Source organism: Natator depressus, chromosome 14 (assembly GCF_965152275.1).
Source record: "Natator depressus isolate rNatDep1 chromosome 14, rNatDep2.hap1, whole genome shotgun sequence".
Taxonomy (NCBI): Eukaryota; Metazoa; Chordata; order Testudines; family Cheloniidae; genus Natator; species Natator depressus.
The window spans coordinates 17,966,309-17,987,053 of NC_134247.1; the positions used below are offsets into that span (position 1 = coordinate 17,966,309).

Below are 20,745 nucleotides of genomic sequence, written 5' to 3' on the forward strand. Positions count from 1 at the left end.
GTGTGACACCTCCTTGCTCACGTCGGTGCTATAAAAATCTCCCTTTGTGCTTGTGGTTTGGCTGTGTGGTTTCCTTTAATTCCTTCTCTCTGGTATGTTGCCTCTAGGATCCAGAGTCAGCAGTGATCTGAGGCCCTGGCCTAGGTCTAGAGGAGGACATCTCTCTGGACACCTCAAGGCAACCTCATTAGCTCCCCATAGCATCTCATTCCTCCACCTACCACAGTGGTGACCCCAGAGATGTACCTCTCCTTATGCTATGGTATAGGACTGAGGGATGATGAGTGGGTGCTTGCCCATGGAGAAGTAAGTGGATTGCCCTTAGGGAAATGAGGGGGAGGGCTGAGGAGAGGTGACCTTGTTAAATCCCAAAGTGGGAGGGAAACCATTAGACTTCACGGTGGTGCAAACTTTAATTCGCTACTAACATGGGCTTCTATGGCAAGCCCCAATAAAGTACTCTATGCATGCCTAGCTGGGGGTGGCTTTCTGCTCATAACCTCTGATTTATGCCCTGTCTGGTTTCCTGGTGAACTGCTGTGTGCAACAACGTTCTACAAGAAAAAAAAATTAAGTTTTAAATCAAGTATATTCCATGTGTTCCCTGTGTCCTCCTCTGCTGCTCTGGGTGGCAAAGATACGGGGTGAAGATAGGGGTCATGGGGTCAAACCCTGGATGTGGCCAACACATGTTAAGAACACACCTATGTTCCTAATGAAGAGAAGATGTCACAGCTAGTACATTCTGATGGGCAGGAGCATCGTAGGCAGGTACTGGGAGGCTCCGGTCTGGCGTCTATGCCAGTGCTAATTGTCTGCATTGGCACCACAATGGTACAAAGTAACATGGTGGTGGATGACTTGGTGCTTAGCCTTGCTCGGAGTAAGTATGTTCAAGACTTAACACAATCTAGTCCATGTCAGCAGTAAATGAAACTGAGAATCATCCACCAGCTGGTTGGCTGCTACTTGAAATGAATTTCACTCCGGTTCTTAGTGAACAGGCATCCTTTTCATCATAAAAATTAACACACCGCTGCTAGCAGGGTCAGTGGTGAAGTTACTACGAAAGGGAGAAGGAAAGAGAGGTATGTCTGAGCACTATGTTTTAAACCTGTGGACAGTGGAAGACTGTTAGTTGTTCTTTCCTGCAGATCAAATCCACTTTGGACACAGCAAACAAGTATAAATGCAGGATCGATCTTCAGATGCAAGATATAGACCACTGTAGACTTGCAAAGTATCTATACTGCACTTCCATTCAGCTGGAGCAATGGAGACAGAGTTGGCCTTTGGCATTTTAATTGCCATGCTGTCTAATTCTGCTCTAAGCAGATCTATGGGATGCCATGGTAAATATACCATGACACTTTGCATATAGCAGAGTTCTCACCACTGGAGCTGCAGAAGTGGGGAATGGTTCAGAAAAATTCCTAGTGTAGATGGAGACAGTGTCTATCCCCTTCTAGTTGCCGGTTCACGTAGGAGGCTTTGAGTGAATCTCCTGGAGAAGGAGTTTACTAACCAGAACATTTGTGGAAATAGCGAGTTGTATGTGACTGTCTGAGACTATCTGCCCAAAGCTATTTTAAATTCATTAAACACAGTGGTTGCCCCACAGCTCTAAGAGCTAGCCTCATCCAATCAAGGAGCAGAAACAACATCAGGAGACCCATTTGTCCGACCAAAACCTAACCAATGCAGCTTGAATTTTGAATCTCTCACACTCTCAATGAACGGCTTGCAAACAAGCTGCAGACCAAGGGTAACTGGCAGGCATTATTTGGGTAATAATTCTAAATCATGAATACATCTGAGAAACCGGCAAGCTGTTCACAGGCCATTCACCAACAAGGGAAAAACGCTGAATCAGCCCAACAGTTTGTTCACTATAAATTATTTATTCAGCTGTAGCCGTAACCTTATTTAAAGCATTAAGACCCAATTAGGCAACTCTTCATCACTCAGCACATTCTGCTCCATCATAGGAGGAACAGTCTCTTCAATGTCCACCACTGCACATTCCGTAATTTAGATACTTTGCCCTTACGTACGGCAGCATTGCCCAGCTGAAGACCTCAAAGAGCTTCACAAATGTTAACAAGTTTAGCCTCACAAGACTCCTAGGAGGGAGATAAGTATTGTTATCCTCATTTTATAGATAGGGAAAAAGAAGCACAGTTGGTTAGGGGCCTAATGTTCAGAAATGACCTTTAATGGTGGGTACCTTGTATTCTTTGCATGCCCAATTTGGGATACTTAGAGCCTGATTCTCAGAGCCTGACTGCTCAATGTCTCTGAAAATCAGGCCCTGGGTATCTCAAGTTGAGCACCCCAAAGCTGAGGGAGGCACCCAAAATTAGAGGCCACTTTTGAAAATGTTGGACTTTGGGACTTTGCCCAAAGTCAAAGAGCAAATTTTTGTCTGAGCGGAAAATCGGATCTAGCTCTCCTTTCTCCCATTGCAGTAACTGCAAGCCTCTCTCTATTAGCTACAGCTTCTGCGAAGCCTGTGCAAAAATGAATAGTGCTTCCCCAAAACACATTTTACCTGAGCTGTCTCATGACTCCCCTGCAAGTGGTCAGAGCCTCTCAGACAAACACTAAGTTCAGAACAGTGTCAGGAATCGGACATCAGAGCCGAGCATACCAGGTTCTGGGACTTTGGAAGTGCTACTAGCTGCTGCAGAGCCTGGGCTCTTTTTCAGAAGATCCTGCAGCTCTCTGAGCTAGGGACACCTGCCGCAATGTCACCACCCCATTGCAGTTAGCATGTGCCATTGAGCTGTCTGAATGGGGAGGGCGGGGATGCAAAACAGAGAAGAGACAGGTTTGATATGAAGTAGCCAATTGAACAAAAGCATATAGGGAATTGAGCCTTCCCCTCCCCTTGTTTTAGGGAGGTGATGGGGTGCGGGAGAGGTGGGTGGAGATGTTTCCCACATTGGCACGAAAGGGGCAACACCTTCATGAGAATGGTTCCAACGTAATGCTCTAGACTAAAGTGGGCTGTGGCTGAAATAGTTAATTACTGCTCAGCTGTCTGAAGCCTTTAACGACTCTGATTAATTTCTCTCCCCTTTTTAAGAATTCTCTGCATAAGTGATTTGCTCCTCCACCCCTCTCCTTTTCTCTTTGTAGAGCTGTTTGCAGGCAAGGCGCTGTGCTGGAATTATTTATTCCATTCTGTGCTGCTTACCTAGCACTGCAGCAAAGCTCCGTAAACCCAAATCCCTGGCCTATCATGAGTGGTGCTCTGAGCCATGGCACGGCAGTGAAAGCCATCTTGGCATTGTCCTTCTGTTTTAGGTCCCTTTCCAGCATCAGAGCTCAGGGACTTGTTTTTTAACTGAGCAAATTTCTTCCTAAAACAGTGAGTGAGTACGTAAGTACCTGAAAGAACTGATTTATGGTTATTAAAACCAGACAGAGCCTATCATGCAGGGATTGCTCTCTGGCATTGGATGAGAAAAGAACAATGCTAGCTGCACTGATGTTTACAGGCAGCGGTGGGGGTAGGAAGTATGGTTCATCCAGTACCTGTCATTGGTCCCCGTTTCTCCCCTGGGACATGAAAGCAAAGAAGGGTCTTTGTGTGCACCCATACCTGGAGGGAGTGCTGCACAATCATATTCCTAACTGCTGTGTTGCTATGATCTACATATGCCACACGGCATTCCACTGATCTGGGGAGTCAGAGAGACCCAGTTAAAGTGAGCTCAGTGCTCTGTCCTGCCCCCTCCCCCTTGCCCATTCCCTGCTTAGTGGCCTGCTCTGTGACCTCCTTCCAGGCAGGGAGGAGACAGGTTTCCTTTTTGTGCCCTCTTGGTTCAGCAGTTCATCCCTGCTACTGTATTATTTATTCTAATGCTGTTGTAACTCCTGCTCTCCCCATTGCCCCCCGCTCTCCCCATTGCCCCCCTCCCTCTCTCCATCACCACTAGCTGCACCATTATACGGGACCCACAACCCTGCCAGCTGAGTAATTAGACCTCCCGATCCCTTCAATCCCCTTCTATGTTGTTTACCGAGCACCTTCAGGCAATCTAACATTATAGAATATTTTGCAGCAACTATGCCCATCCATCAGTCTGGGACTGCAGCCCTGATGCAGGACAGAACTGAAGGAATTACACAGCGCCTGGCACAGACACAGTATTTTAAAAGCAAACAACAGTACACCTCTCTCTGCTGCTTCCAGTCCTGTTTTCCATCTGTTAGGATAATTACTACATGAATTATTATGATTGTTGTTGTTACTGGTTGTGAGTAGGAGCGGGTTTCTCTTTCTTTCCACATGTTAAAGGTCATGTACTGGCTGTAATGCAGTATACACTGCATAGCCCCCTTTCTTCAAAAATAAACCCGTCCCAAAGGGATCTGTATCATCAGCTGGAGTCAGTCACAGATTGCAGGTAGGATATAATAATAATGCATTGCATCTACTGCCTTTCGTCCAAAGACCTCATCTGAACAGTTTACAAATCACAGTGCCCCTGGAAGGGAGGTGGGCATTTGTTATCACCAGTTTGCAGTAGAGAAGGGCCCAAAGTGGAACAGAGGATCTGGGCCAGGCAAATGCTGGGAAGGTTCAGATCTGAGTTCTGCAGCTCTAACTTGTCTCCATGATCCGCCTGATTGAGCCTGTCAAAGGTGTATTGAAAAAGTAATCATTTGGATTCGAGCACTCCTCCCACCGCTGCACACTCCTGACATTCTGACATTCATATTTGGATCTGAATGTCATGGCTCAGGTCCATCTCCACTTACAGATGGGGAAAGTGAGGCATCCAGAGATTTTTCCAAGGCCACCCAGCAGAGCCAATGGCAAGGTCAGGAAGAGACCCAGGCCACTGCTCCACCACTCTAACCACTAGACAATACTGGTTCACCTTTTGTCTATATGGTCCCCATTCTCTGTGTACCCAGTCCATTTCCTGCTGAAGTCACAGAGACTCTTTCTGTTGACTTAAATGGGAGCTGGAGCAGGACCTAAGTTTCTCACTAATTTGGGGCCAGATTTGATCTCATGAGTAGCGAGATAAATCAGGAATAACTCCACTGACTTCAGCAGAGTTACTCCTCACCTATACTGTGTAGCTGAGATAGAATTTGTCTCTATTATTCCAAAGTGCTCTCTCTTACTTTCATTGTACTTCATCTACAGTGTGATATAAGCCTTTCCAAAGTGTGGTTTTTCCTCTAATAGACAAGGCATAGCCAGTGAGATGAATGCATTTCCTAGGTTAGTTTGCTCTAATAAGTGTCCAGACACACACACACACATGCACACACACACAATCATTAGTACCTTTTGCTGTGAGCCCTAATTTTGGAGACTGCTGCTGTCCCAGATGTCTTGTTACTTCATTTAAAGCATGTGCTTAAGCTCCATTGAAATAAGTGAAACTTAAGTGCTTTGCTGAATCAGGCACTCAATTAATGACAAAGATAAAAAATCATCCCCGTTCCAGAAAAGGACAGATGTGAAAATTACAACAAATCTATTTTAAAAACCAGCCACCTGTTGAAGGCAAGAGACACCAAGAATCCATACTCAACATTACACCTTCAAAATAATACAATACAAGAACCTGGAGGAAAAGGAACTCCATTACATGTCTCCAGTTCTGTCCCCCACATGCCGTCCCATAGACAAAGTTAATGGCTCTGCATGGGAGAAGTCAATTGTCTGAGTTAATGTTTGAGCTGGCTTTGAAATCTAAGCAACCATCATGTATGATCTCTGGAGTTCACCACCATGTTCAGTGTAAGCTACCATAGCTTTAGGAATAAATGAGATAGCTTGAGTTTATCCATGTAAATTAAAAGAAAATCCCAGCAAATCATAAAAATACAGGACCACGTGGAAATCGTTGATGCCTCATGATATGGAGGTGTAGGTAAGCGGAGACATCTTACTGCACACCTAAAGAAGAATAACTTGAGCTGTTTGAAAAATGCAGAAAATATTTTGCAACAATATTTCAATTCTTTTCATCAAACATTTCAAATTTTCAAACAATGTTGACCATTCTGAGTTGGTTGAAAAGCATAAAAATAACACAAAATATTTCAAACAATTTTAACAAATTGGATTTTTAAAAAACTAGCTTTAAAAACAATCCTTTGAATGATATATGGCATAACCCTCAACTTCTAATCATCTAGGAATGCAAATCAAATGGTTCAGAGTACAATAACACAAAGTAAGGAAACACACAGAGAAACAAATATTTCTACGTTGTTCTCAATAGCAATATTATATTTGTATTACATATACACTTTTAACAGAGCATATTTTGCTGCCAAATATCTTTACTACAAATATGTGGTAGGAAAAAAAGGTGACTATCGCTTGCTTGTTTCTTACAGGGATTCCATTCAGGTCTCCAACCATTGTTTCATGTTTCTACCAGTACAGTAAACATCCCAGCCTCACCTGTCCCTTCATGATGGGGTGGGAGATTATGCAGTTTGCAAGCACACAGACCTTCACTGGGCCCATGTCAAGTAACAAATAAACCTCTTGCTTTGATGTAATCCAAACTGAAATCCTTACCTGCTCTTGACTCCTTCAAAGGCGGTTTTCTGGCAAGAGCTTATTGGATGATTTATTCTTTGCTGAAAGACAGAGAAAATAAAGAATTTAAATGACACATAAACAAACAGTTTACCTGATTCTGATGGAACTTTTCTACATTTGGGTAAAAAGTATCAGAGATATTTCAGGTTTATTTTCATTATTCAGCATTATGTGCAACACTCACTTACAATGAACATTTCTTTCCACCCTATTTTTTCGCTTTGGCAAACTCTCTCCCTACCACATATTATTGTATTTTGAATTGGGATGGATGAACAGATTCAGATAACGTAAGAGACACTTTTTATGAGCATTTGCACCCCATAATCAAACCAAATCTTTTCTGACTTTCAAAACAAAATTTGCATAACTTTCCCCCATTATTTTTGCATAGCTTTTCTCACATTATTTTTCATTTAATTCACACCATAATTGGCTAGTGGGTATGTATTCCACTGCCCTCTTTCTGCATAGAAACAGAGCTGCTCAAGTGTGTGTGTTATAGGCCCTGTCTTGCTAATGGCGATTCCATTTTAGCTTAAGAGGTAAGTGCCTGTGCTTTTGGAGCAGGATGATCTGAGTTTATCCCCTCTGTCACTTTGAGTTCTAGAAGCCAAAGTGTGCAGCATAGTAATCACCACGAACGTTGTGACAACACATGCGTTTTTCCTGGATTCGGTCTGGTCTGAAAGCCAAGGGGCCAAAACAGCAGGAAGAAGCCTGTTCTTGGGTTATTTCCTGTCCAGCCACAAACAGAAGCCCCAGAACTCTCACAAAAAAAGCCCGTTTGGGTGAGATTTCCAATCCAGTTTTGCAAACCTAAAGGTGTGGATAATTTAGATAATGGATAACTTCGATTTGGATAAAGTAGATAATTTAGAACAGTAGCAACCTTTCCGGTGAGTGCTCCACCAACTACTATTTTAATGTAATATCTTTCTCCAGCCTAGCCCGTGTGGCTGAAAAGATGGTTCGCTTTGGTCTGTTGTGTGAGTACTAAAGATATTGTAGATTTCAGAGTAGCAGCCGTGTTAGTCTGTATTCGCAAAAAGAAAAGGAGTACTTGTGGCACCTTAGAGACTAACAAATTTATTTGAGCATGAGCTTTCGTGAGCTACAGTGCCACAAGTACTCCTTTTCTTTTTGCAAAGATATTGTAGGACTTCAGAACAACCAAAAGGGAGGGTGTCCTCAGAGTGCTTCCGCCGATGTGCACGGGCTGAAATTGTGGAAAAGCAGCATCATGTATCCCATAACCTCAGCCGTGCAGAACACAATGCCATCCACAGCCTCAGAAACAACTCCGACATCATAATCAAAAAGGCTGACAAAGGAGGTGCTGTTGTCATCATGAATAGGTCGGAATATGAACAAGAGGCTGCTAGGCAGCTCTCCAACACCCCTTTCTACAAGCCATTACCCTCTGATCCCACTGAGGGTTACCAAAAGAAACTACACCATCTGCTCAAGAAACTCCCTGAAAAAGCACAAGAGCAAATCCGCACAGACACACTCCTAGAACCCTGACCAGGGGTATTCTATCTGCTACCCAAGATCCATAAACCTGGAAATCCTGGGCGCCCCATCATCTCAGGCATTGGCGCCCTGACAGCTGGATTGTCTGGCTATGTAGACTCCCTCCTCAGGCCCTACGCTACCAGCACTCCCAGCTATCTTCAAGACACCACTGACTTCCTGAGGAAACTACAATCCATCGGTGATCTTCCTGAAAACACCATCCTGGCCACTATGGATGTAGAAGCCCTCTATATCAACATTCCACGCAAAGATGGACTACAAGCCGTCAGGCACAGTATCCCCGACAATGCCACGGCAAACCTGGGGGCTGAACTTTGTGACTTTGTCCTCACCCATAACTATTTCACATTTGGGGAGAATGTATACCTTCAAATCAGTGGCACTGCTATGGGTACCCGCATGGCCCCACAGTGTGCCAACATTTTTATGGCTGACTTAGAACAACACTTCCTCAGCTCTCGTCCCCTAATGCCCCTACTCTACTTGCGCTATACTGATGACATCTTCATCATCTGGACCCATGGAAAAGAAGCCCTTGAGGAATTCCACCATGATTTCAACAATTTCCATCCCACCATCAACCTCAGCCTGGACCAGTCCACACAAGAGATCCACTTCCTGGATTCTTTTGGCAAGGTATCGAGTTTCGTTGTTCCAAAGCCCTGGGCAGGAGCATGAAAAGGGTCTCCCCAGGACATTATACAAGCCTATTTAACAAACCAGTGTGTGCCTACATGAGGGAGGAAAAGGAACTATTGTAAACTTTCAAGAGGCTATTATGAAATAAATAAAATGGAAACTAAAATAGTTTTAAAAAGTTACCAATAGTTCAGTGTCTTAAATGCTAATATAGACAATGCATTTTAATGGTACTGCAGAAAGGATGGCATTGTGTTATTATTTGTATTGTGGTAACACCTATGAGCTTGAGTAACAATTCAGCATCCCATGGTGCTGCTCACTGTACAAACACAGAACAAAAAGGCGATCCCTGCCCTGAAGATATTACAGTCTTAGCAGATGGAGAACAAGTAACCAGCCAAAACAGCACTGGTTTGAAGATCAAAAATGTAACAGCAATTTGGCCTGATTTAATGTGAACTTTATTTACTAGATTGAGAGGTCAGACAATAGCATTTTATACCCAGGCAATTTTTTCCACACTACACTATTAGAAATGAAGGTCTGTCATCAGTTCATTATAGAGAAGGGCCATAATGCAGCACAGAACAGCTACTGGCTGGATGTCTCATAGTCAGTGCCCATGACAGGGTCCACAGCTGTAAATTCTCACCCAATCAGCAGAGTGCAACATCAACTGAAGGCGATAAAAGGTTTCCTATATTTACTAGCCATTCACCTTTGGAGATGCAAGTTCACTAACTACCTTCCATAAGCACATGAAACTTCCAGTGAGGTCAATAGAAACAGACATTTTACCAGACCAGGTAAGAGCATTTGTTCACCAAGTCCAGCATTCTGCTTCTGGTATTGGCTCATTTGAGCTGATGACTCCCTATATCAGCAACTCCCACAGACACACTAAACTCTGTATATCTCCATTTAGATCTTCTAAATGTACTGTCATTAATTTTATGGAATTACCACTAGTTCTAATACCGGACAGAGTGAAAAAGAGAACAGATCAGTCTTCATTGTAATTGCCACATCATAATTTTGAAAATCCCAGTCAAGATCCCTCTAATTCTTCTCTTTTCCAAGCTAAATAGTCCTAATTTCTGCAAACGTTTCTCATGTGCACTCTACGGCATGTTATAACTTCATTGCCTTTCTCTGGACCTTTTCAGTCTCAGCCAATACCCTTTCTAAGGAGATCAAAGTTTGAGACAGGGGTCCAGCAAAGGGCGTACACCACTGGTTTAATATACCATATTTTCTGTGCCATTTTGTTCCCCTTTTTAAAAAGCATTATATTAGCTTATTTGTTGTAAAGAAGGGGACAAGTAAATTGTAGAAAAAGAAAGTAACCTATGGCCTTTATGTTCCAGGTTCAAAGCTGGATGAATCTCAAGTGAAAAATGAACCTTGAACCTAGTGGTATCAGAAAGACCCCATACAGTTTGGAAACTTCTGCCCACCCCTCTGCACAGGAAAGGGACATATTGCAGATCTGAACGTAACTGCCTTGACAGAGACAGTGCATCTGCCTTCACTATCATTTACTCATTCCAGTTATGTGGTCCCCTCATGGTCACCAAATTTCCTCCCAATATTTAAAAACAATAACATGGAAAGAAACGGTTATGCACAGCACATATCTCATATACAGTGAAGGAGAATAGGGCAGAGACCCCTCTTTAATTCCCTGTGGAAGACCCTCCTCACTATTCCTCAAAATGTGGACATGAAATGCCAACAGCTAGTTAAACTGAAATTCCTGTCAAGCCAAGAGGGCTGGGCCTACAACCCATTCTCTCTTTCTGTTAAGGTGAAATACTTTGGCAAGGAAATCGTCTTTCTGCACCAGATGTATCCCCCTAGTAACTTGGTAAATCCAGTTCTTAGGCTTTGCCACAAAGAGGCTTAAAATCAGTTAGCAAATATTTTTAAAGGGGGTTTCTGTGATAAAAGAGGAGTGTGAGAAAGGCCATTGATTAGGAGCTTTTCAATGCTTATAGGCCAAAAGGATGAATTATAGCTTTTAAGAAAAGTGCTTTATAAATGGGGTGATACATGGAGTGGGGTGAAGCTTACAAGCAGATGCTTCAATATTACTTTGTTTTTAAGCCTTTGTGAACTATTTTCAGGATTCCATTTTCAGCATTAATTCATATTTATGCAACATTTTTGAAGATGAAAATTAACGGGGTGATCTGTGGTGCCCTACAGATAATGGAGGAACAGCTGTCCCATCAGACTCCATTTTCATCTGGCATATCAGATTGCAATTCTGGAGATGGGTAGCTGGGCCCTGGAATAGGACCTTTTAGTGCATCAGCAACCTTCACTACAGCTCCCAGGTTCTGATTTTATCTTTGATTGATTACGTATGCACAAGTACTGGGCTAGCTCTGTAAAAGGCACCTATCTTAGCTGGGCACTGCAAAAACGCCTCGATGTTAGGAGACTTAGAGCTGAGCAAATACTTCAAAAATATCCTTCAAATATTTGCTCAGATAAAATGATGAATTAACTTTGGGCGTGTTTACTTTCCACAATCATTCCGGCAGAATTGTTTGAAAAAACAGCAAATATTACACAATATTCATGGAAAGCAAATTTTGAACATGTACATTTTTGCTTATCTACCCTGGAAACCTGATTCTAGAAGCTACTCTCCTCCAATCAGGGTATGTCAGCAATACCATATGACCTATATGTCCAATCAAAACTCAACCAACACAACTCAGATTTACCATACTGAAGTGCCACAATAAAGGCTCATGTGTAATCTATAGAACAAGAAAAATTTGCAGAGCGTATTCAGCAATAACTTCAAAAAACAAACACATCTGAGAAAATGGTGAAGTGCTTGTAGATTGTTTACAAAGAGAGAGGGTAAAATAGAATCTTTTGCTATGAATACCTCAGGTTCCTTTGCTATTATAAGCAAATTAGAGCATTAGGATGCCATTAGATATTATTTACCCCGTACAGCCATGCAAAAAGATATGGTCCCTGCTTTAGGAGTTTGCAATCAGAAGTCATTCTATAAATATAGGGAAGAGGACTGGAGGCCCTAGGACTTGTGAACAGGCAGTAAAGCTTGTACATGTCTGGTAGTTCCATGGTTTTCTTTTTCTTATACTTGTTTAAAAAGGAAGGCGAGGGTTAGCAGGCTATTTCATCACACGGGCAGATAGTGTTTTTCCAGAAAGAGTAATTAGAGGTTTTGGACGATCAAGCAATACGATACCTGATTTCTATAATACATAATAGGTGACCATAAATATTAACTGGTTTACTTATAAACCTCTTGGGACAGATGACTAGATCTGAACTAAACCTATCATAAAATCCAAGTGACTTCTATGTGCACAAGCTGTTGGCTCTGAGGGTGAATGAAAGCCCTATTTTTGTTTGTAAGTGGTCTGCAGGGAACTTGTTAACGAATCTCAGCATCCTTGTCTACACTAGCCTTTTTCTCTTTACTTTTCCCACTGTTACCATCCCTGGTGCAGCTCCACTGTTGGTATCAACAGTGGGAGCTGCACCATAGGTAGCCACCGGTATTTTAACCATCATGTCACCTAGACCTGCTCTCAGCAGTGTTAGGTGACAATGCTTAAAGCCCCAGCAGAATTGCCTACACCGTGGGTCAAGCTGCTCTGGTGATACCAATACTGGACATTTTAAGAAACTAGTGGCTAGTGTAGAAACAACTGAAGATGTTATTCAAGGGCCATTAAAACCAGACAGAGAGGAAACCAGAGGCACTTTCTGGTGGGGGGAAGAATATGCATTTGGAAGATAAAAGAAATCTGAGCCATGTGATCAGTATCCAGCAAGATGATAAATAGAAGCACGAGAAAATACTCTGAACTGCAAACACTGATGTGTCTGAAGCCTGAAATTTGGTAGAGTATTTCTGCCCATCACAACCTGCAGATCAGTAATTGAGAAGGACACATCCTCTTTCTTATATTGAGTCTGTCTGAGACTGATGATAGTGGCAAGTTAATTAATTATCTCCAGCATCAGTTTACTTGAAGATTTTTTTTCCAGTAACCCATCAAAGAAGCTTGATAGAGGCCTTGATTAGAGGGATAATGAAGGAAATCTCCAGTAGATTAGATCATTTCTAGTCTAATTGCAGCCATTGTTAACATGGGCTGCTTTCGTGATTCTGGGATTCATGTCAGGGAAATTTCATGAGAGTGCAAATCCACCTGAAATGTGATATTTAAGGATAAATTCAAGTAACAGCATGTTTATCATATTTCTGTCAATGGAATAAGAAAAAAATCAGATCAGCTGATTCAATATTGGGAAGAGATTTTGCATGCATCCTATCTCGTGTTCTCTCAGTCCATGGGAATGACCCATATTTTGGACTCAAATCACAGATGGTTTGGGATCCCTGAAAACATGGCATGTGCAGGGGAACAGAAGGAGGGTACTCACTAATGTAAAGGGAGAGTAGGGATTTTGATATCCACATCTTTCTCTGTGTCTGGAGGCCTCTTACTAACATTGACCATTTAACACAGACTATAAATGGGGTGGTTCATCTCAGTCCTTTTCACCACTCATCAGCTTCCTTCTCTGGTGCAATTCAGTGATTCCCCGTCCTCGGAACTAGATTGTCAGGGCACCAGAATGGGGACAGTAGATTCTAATGGGCTGCTGAAATTACCTGGCAAACCTACTTCCTTGCTGCATTTCTAAGAATGAGCTTGCAGTGAGTAGAACAGACATGGAGAAAAACTTGCATAGATTCGACTCACCCCAGTCAGAACAGAGACGAAGCAAGACTAACAGAAAATATTATAGCTTTCCTTATCTCACATGGTGAGTATAAGGCGGCACATGAATGATGAAAGTGCCGGGGCAAGCTCTGCCTTGTCTTACATCCCAGTGGGACAGCATGGAGTTGTCAGGGCAGCATTTGGCCTGTTGTGTGCAATTAGGTGGCCAAGGAACTGTTCCACAATTCTGGTAGTGTGATTCTTGTGTGTGAGAGCGTGCGTGTGAGAAAGAAAGAGACAGAAGTGTATGTTGCTTTTTAAAAATGTAAACTTAAATACATTTGGAAAGAACCAAAAGCCTGTGAGCTTCAGACTGAGCCAGATGCCCCTGGTGGCTGTGTCATTTAGTGTTGAACAGACATCTCTGGAAAGTGAAGTCTCTATCCACAGAACAAAGAGACACTGAAGCAAGCTCCCCAACACCACCGTGCTTCATTGTTTCTAGCAACAAGCTGGTGCGTACAGTCTCTAGGGTCTCACTGCGAAGACTGCCAAAAAGGAGGTCAACGGATGCTAACCACGATGGTGGGTCTTGTCCTGAGGATGAACGTCCACTGGGAATGTGAGTCCGGCTACCAATTCCTTTCTCACAGGCCACTCAACGGCTGTCAGGTGGGTCACCACTGAGCTGGATTCAAACCAGCAACTGAAAGATGAAAACCTCCATCTCCCAACACTTTCCCCTTGCTGGTGTCCCCAGTACAAATTCCCTTTGCCTTCGAAGTCCCCTGGGTATTTTAGGGTAATTTTCGATCTACCCAAACCATGCACACTGTGCCAATCTAATAGCAGGAAGAAATAAATGGCCAGGCTCTGATATTTCAGTCTATTGGGCAGATCTCTATCTCACATAAATAAAACCCCAGGCCATGCCCAGAAATCCCTGGGGCACATTTAAGCAATCTCTTTATATTATTTTAAGATGAGGCTCCAGATGTTTTCCACTGTGTTGGTGCTCTGCAAACTACTTCCGGACATAGTTACATTGACTGTAGGGTGCGCAGATACCAGAGATGCCATTCTATAAATGCCTGGATAGCAGAAACAGAAAAAGGAGCAACAGTCTGACGGAAATGCAGTGATAACGATGGTGAAGTATTATCTTCATAAACAGAACACAACATGAAAGGAGAGCATCATCATCACCACCTCACAATTAGTAAATGTCCCGCTCTTCAACATGAATGTTAGTTGCCTTATTTTCTATCTGGTAAATGGTAGGTGATGGGAAGAGACCTGGCTTCACACCACTGCACTGCTACCATCATTCTATAACTGCAGACTGGGTCCATGCAAGTGGGCTTAAATAAAAAGAGAGAGGTGGGGAAGTAGAAAGTGTTTTATGGGATTAAATGTCCCAGTCTGAAGTAAAGCAATTTCCTTCGGTCTCCTGCCATTTCCTTGTGGAGGCTTATCATCTCCAGCTGGGACGATATAAAGCCCCATTTAATCGAGATCCATTTAACACTGAATCACGCTAACAAGATTACTTAGCCAGGGCTAATTCTGCATTTGCTGAAGTGCAGTATCCAGGGTGAGTAATCTCTACGTGCTGGTGGCAGGTTCACAGACAGGTTAGCCAGTGGCTTAGCATCACAGACAAAACATGGAAAGTACATGGAGGACCATGACAATGAAAACCCAGCCAGTTAGCCTATTTGGCTATTTCCTTTCCCCTATTCCATGTTATTTGAGATCATTGCAGAGAGGGTTTCATCATTACCCCATAGGATCCTAAAGGGGGAATTATTTTCTTTGTCCTCTCTAGCACCTGGGCTGGCAATACGGTGAAATCCTCTTCAGTCATTATCTGTTAAGTGCATAGCATCCTTTTGTGAGTTAAAGGGCACAGTAATTTTTTGCCTGGGACTGAATTCAAAAGGTTTTGCCTTCCATCAGGAGATAACTCAAGATTTGAGGACTAATTGAATACATTTATATGCACACAAGTGATAGGCATTCATACAATTTTTTAAAGTAGATTCTTACAATTCAGTCATTTAAAAATATAGCACTAGGGGCTCCATTATTTATGATTATTATTAATGGCAGCAACATACTTCCCTCACAGTGTGTGTGAAGTGCCTTTTTTTTTTAAAGGGGGAAATCTGCTTTCCAGGATTCATAAAACACCATCAGAGTGCCATATCATCATTACAAGAAATAATAAACAATACCTAAACTTTCCATGTCTTTACTGCCTTACACCTGAGACTCTTAGAGTGCTTTAGACAGTTAAATGGTTTAAGCCTCTCAGTACCCCAAAAATGCTCCCAACCCTCCAAAAATCTATGGGCAGAGCTAAGACTGTTGGGCTGTGATGAAATATGTATTTCTTTATACATGATAAGAATAACGTGTTTGCTTATTAGGTGGGCAGTGCAAGATTTGATGATGATCTCAACCATTCACTTCCTTACCTTTTAGTGCATGGATTTTGGAAACAATGTGATTGTTAATTATACTGTTATCACTTAGTCACCTTAGTTCCCCCCTCCCCCTTAAATAAATGAAGGGTTTTTCCCTGTTTTGTTTTTTTAATCTTTGGAATTTCTCATGCCATTATTTATTTATTTATACATCTTGCATTCCCCCCCCCCCCCTCTTTTGCTTAGGCAAAGGAAGACACAATCTTTAAAACTGTAAATAAATGGGACAGGCGAGTCACCAGATTGTTAAGGAACTCGGTGGAGGAGAAGAATCTAATAATGGCTCCTACAAAGCTCTGCCTTGTTCAGGACCTGATCTAAAGCCCAATGCTGTCAGTGGAAAGAGCCACATATTGACTTCAGTTGCTTTTGGATCAGGCCCTCACTGTGCTTCTGACACGTTACTTAGCTACACTAGACATGAGTGCATGCACAACATAGCCTACTTTCACTTAAATATTAAGCATAAAAAATTCATAGCAAATGAAGTGTCAGAACCAAGAGTGGAACCAATGACTTGAATTCAGCTGTTTTGTTCCACAGCCAATATCTCACCCACTATGCCATAGTATCTGCCAGCCAAGCCCCTAATCCTTCACTGTGCTTTGCTTGGCCTAAGTACTAAGTACAGCTCTGAACCAATATATATGAAAGCAAGATATGGTTCTGCCAATTCAGAGTTCATGGTACCTGGCTCTGTCACAAACTTACTAGGTGACCTACAGCAAGTAACTCAGAGTTAATTTTTCAAAAGTACACGTGTGACTTAGAAGAGTCTAAATCCCATTTTGAAAAGTGACTTAAGTTTCATTGGAAAATGCGAATTTGTCAAACCTGAAATGTTTTGCGGAAACATCTCTGATTCAAAGAATTTTTGTCAAATCAGAGGTAGGGTTCTTGGTGGGCTACTGAGAAGCCAAGACTTCCAGGGCCTCCAGCTGCAGGGTTCCAGGATCTGCAGCTCTAGGGCAGCCCCACTATGCCAGGGCTTCCAGGCTCCCTGTCATGGACCCAGGAACCTGGAAGCCTTGGGTGCCCCAACTCTAACCAGGGCTTGGCTACCAGCTCCACAACAGGGAACCTGAAAATCCTGGAACAAGCTTCCAAGATTCACAGCTCTGGGGCAGGCCTGCTCTGCGGCAGGCCTTCTCTGCAGACTGCCCCAGGGCTGGGAGGGTTTCCAGGCTCCCAGGCCAGCTTGTTCCCATGCTGCCCACTTCCCAAGGCATTTTGGTGGGGCATCCAGGAGAAGGAATAGCCTAGATTGAGGCCAATAATAGATTCTCTGTTGCTATTTTTCCCCCCCATCAATTCATTGACAGGGAATTGTGTCTAGATGTGAAATGATGCCAGTTGCATAAACATTTTACAATTCCTGCCCTTGAAAAATGTCTTTTGCACAAGTCAATGTCAAAATCTACTTACATTTATTTTGTGGCATAATGTGATTTTGTTGGGCAGCTAGAGGGACGCAAAGGAACGTTAGACACTGTTCACATTTCAAAAACGTTATTAAAAGCCTTTAAATCTCAATTTTTTTCCAAAATTTTCAGCAAACTTTCCAGTTGCCCATGAGACTTAATCTGAAACATTAGAAAGCATGAGAATTTTTTCTGTCTTTTTGAATTAATAGAAGAATAAAAATCAGCCTTAAAATGGGACAAGGTTTACATAAGAAGCCAAGGAAGTTCTATTTCATGTAGGCACAGAGGTCGTGCAGGGAGACCACTGTTATATATCAGCTGTAGAATGAGCCTCATGTTCTTTCTAAGCTGGAACCAGCCAATAGAAGATGACATACATACAATGGGAAAGGCAATGGGGTCTAGTGCCTCGGGCACTGGACTGGGAGTCAGGAGTCTTGGGCTTTATTTCTGGCTCAGTCATTGACCTAGTATGTGACCTCAGTCCCCCCCTCTGTAAAATGGGGACAATTTTGTAAGGTGTTTTGAAATCTGTGTTTGAAATTCACTAAGAGCTAAGTAAATAAGTGCCCAGCCATGCTCCAACTGAAGCCCATGGCTAAATCGTTCACTGAAATCAACATGATCTGTAATGGGCCCCAAAGTATCCAACAATAGAAGTAATCAGTAATTTTGCTTTCGTTACAGTCGATTTTCTTCCTATATCGCTAGCACATGCATTTCCATGGAGATATGACTCCGCAGAAAGTGTAAGAGGTAGTAACATGTAGAGCTGTGTCATAGGGCAATTGGCCCTTGAAGGGGAGTCAGGGCCTAGCTTGCACACAATGACCCTGGGAAGACCCCCCTGGGAGTAACTGATTGCTTACATGGCTGTTTAATGCCAACATAGAGTAACTGTCAATCAGTAGGCTTGGCAGAATTCAATCCTTATTTTTTATAATTTAGATGGATAATATCAACGTTTATTTTTAAGTGTTTTTTCAATTTTGTATCTATTTAAATTTCACAGTTGCCAGAAATTACGGGAGAGGGGAGGTCTCATAATAGGGAGGTCAGACCATTGTTTAATGACAGGAGATGCTGAGATTCAAAAAGTTAAAGCTTTCTAACCATCATAACACAAAACTGTCAGGATTACATGTCAAAATTTACCAAGTCAATATCCTTAAATCAAACTCTAGCCAATTCTTTCTTACATTCCCTATCTGTACATTTTGATCCTCATCAATGGAAACTTTTTTTCGTTGGTTTGTGTGGTAGGATGGGATCTACATTTAGCAGTAAAAGTCTAATCCTTCCAAGCCTATCAATCCGTAGAGGAGCATGTGCACCCTATAAAAAGGCTGCCTGAGGATACTCCTATGAGGGAGGTGCCTTTAAGGAGAAGGGATTTGTAAGGGGGAAGGCAACCCTGAAGGGTGAGTGTCCACATGGAGGGAATAGGAGTAGCCCAGGGGAAGGAACTGGGAGGGCTCCAGAGAGAGGGAGGGACTGTACCCCACATGAACAGAAGTACCCTGAAAAGAAGGAACCTGAGACTGTTCCCCAGGGAACAGGAATATCGTGAAAGAAGGATCTGGAGGCGGTTCTCCAAGGGAAGAGAGCAAAAGCAGTCTAGAGTCCTGACTTTAGACGAGGGACTTGGCCTTGAACGCCCTGTGTCTACCAGATTCAGAAGTTAATCGGCTGATCCCAAGGTGGCAGAAATACCTAAACAAAGTCTTGCTTATGCTTTTGTTAATCTTTGTGGTCAATAAATGAGAACCTCTCAAGGGGTTGCTCTTTTATGCACAGAAGATCATGTGGACTTGTCTATACCTAGGTGAGGGGAAACTAAGGCAGGGCTCACCTATGGCTCCACAACCAGACACTAGAGGGCTGAGAGGCAGAGCTGGAGCATTCACAAGTTGGCCAAAATATTTTGGCCTAAAGTTTTGCGTGTTTTTTACTTTTCAGTTCACCAAAAAAATTGGGGGAAAATCATTTTGGATCAACCCCCTTTTTATTTATTTTTTTTATTTTTCAGAACAGCCAGTGAACTGAAAAATCGGGTATTTACACAGATCTAGTAACAAGCTATATTTTGAGCTAGAAGGAAATGAACAGTTAGACAAAAGTCAACATTTCAGCTCAGGATGATATTGTTAAGTGACTCAAGAACAGTTTGATGAATTTTCTTCAAACTTTGCGGAAACATTCTCCTTTGCCTTCAGAGTAAATATTTCAGTTTTCAGGTCAATCCAATTTTACAATCAAAGTTATATGGGAGACAAAACAGGTTTTTCTAATGGAAGCCAGCTGCACCTTGACACCACTCCATAATAAGCTGGTGTTCTAGTTTTCTTACTGACTCAAGCAATACTGAAACCATATTTAGCAACAGACAGATTAAAATGAGAATTGTGGAAGCATGAAGCCTTGTTATCTGCAAGATTTTCCACAGCTGAGGCTCAGCCATGCATTGATTGCCAATTCAGATCACGAAGTTTGTCCCTGTGGAGCCTCCATATGTTTCTCCCCCTGGAGGAGCTATGAATGTCAATACACCTGTTGGCATGCAGTATATGCAAGTCCTCCAGAGGATGAAATGAGAACTGACATTAATTGGCCACCATTGCCCTTCGTAACTTTTAAACATTGTCCAATTTTTTTTATGAGTCAGGAAAAATAAAGCTGTATTTAGTGTGACACACAAACATGGTATTGATGGATAGATTCATCGCTGACTATTCGCTATATGGAAATGTAAGGACTAGCCACATAAAAGTTCACATAACATAATACAAAACAGGTGAATGCATAGGTGCTGGAACTAGGGGTGTAGAGGGTGCTGCAGCACCCCCAGGTTTTGCACAGAGTCCCGGCTGCTGGCCTCTCGCCCAGAGGCTCTGCTGCTGGCCCCGAGTCCCAGTGGCCAGCCCGCCTGCTCCTGGCCCTGCCCCCAGCTGCCTTACTCCTGTCCACATCCCTGCCTCCCGGAGCCACAGCCCTGTTCCCAGCCCCAGCTCAGCACTCCCACTCTAAAAACTGTTCCAGCGCCACTGGGTGAATGAGTAGATAGATTGCTCAACTAAGCTGCCACTTCATGGTCTTTATAGAGAACTTGGTATTATGCTGAGAAACTAGTCTAGAAAATTACCATCGAAGTTATAGTTTTAAAAACATTTTTTTCATTCCCATTTCCCAAAATATGCAAACTAACCACTTCTACAGAACCTTCAATTGGAGGATTTCAAGGGGTTTTACAAACATTAATTAAGCGTCACATCATCCCTGTGAGACAGGTTAGTGTCATTAACTGCATTTTGCAGCCAGATAGACTGAGGTATAACGAG

The 20,745-nt window shown here is 42.7% G+C and overlaps 1 protein-coding gene across 13 annotated transcripts in view; it reads right to left on the minus strand.

Annotated features, from left to right (window-relative positions):
• The window catches only part of TNRC6C (trinucleotide repeat containing adaptor 6C), a 584,197-nt gene that overhangs the window by 366,124 nt on the left and 197,328 nt on the right, over positions 1 to 20,745 (minus strand). For all 13 annotated transcript variants that reach the window (XM_074970980.1, XM_074970983.1, XM_074970988.1 and 10 more), the window contains one exon: positions 6,563 to 6,624. In XM_074970980.1, coding sequence (XP_074827081.1) covers positions 6,563 to 6,624 — 62 coding nt within the window. The remainder of the gene's footprint in view (positions 1 to 6,562; positions 6,625 to 20,745) is intronic.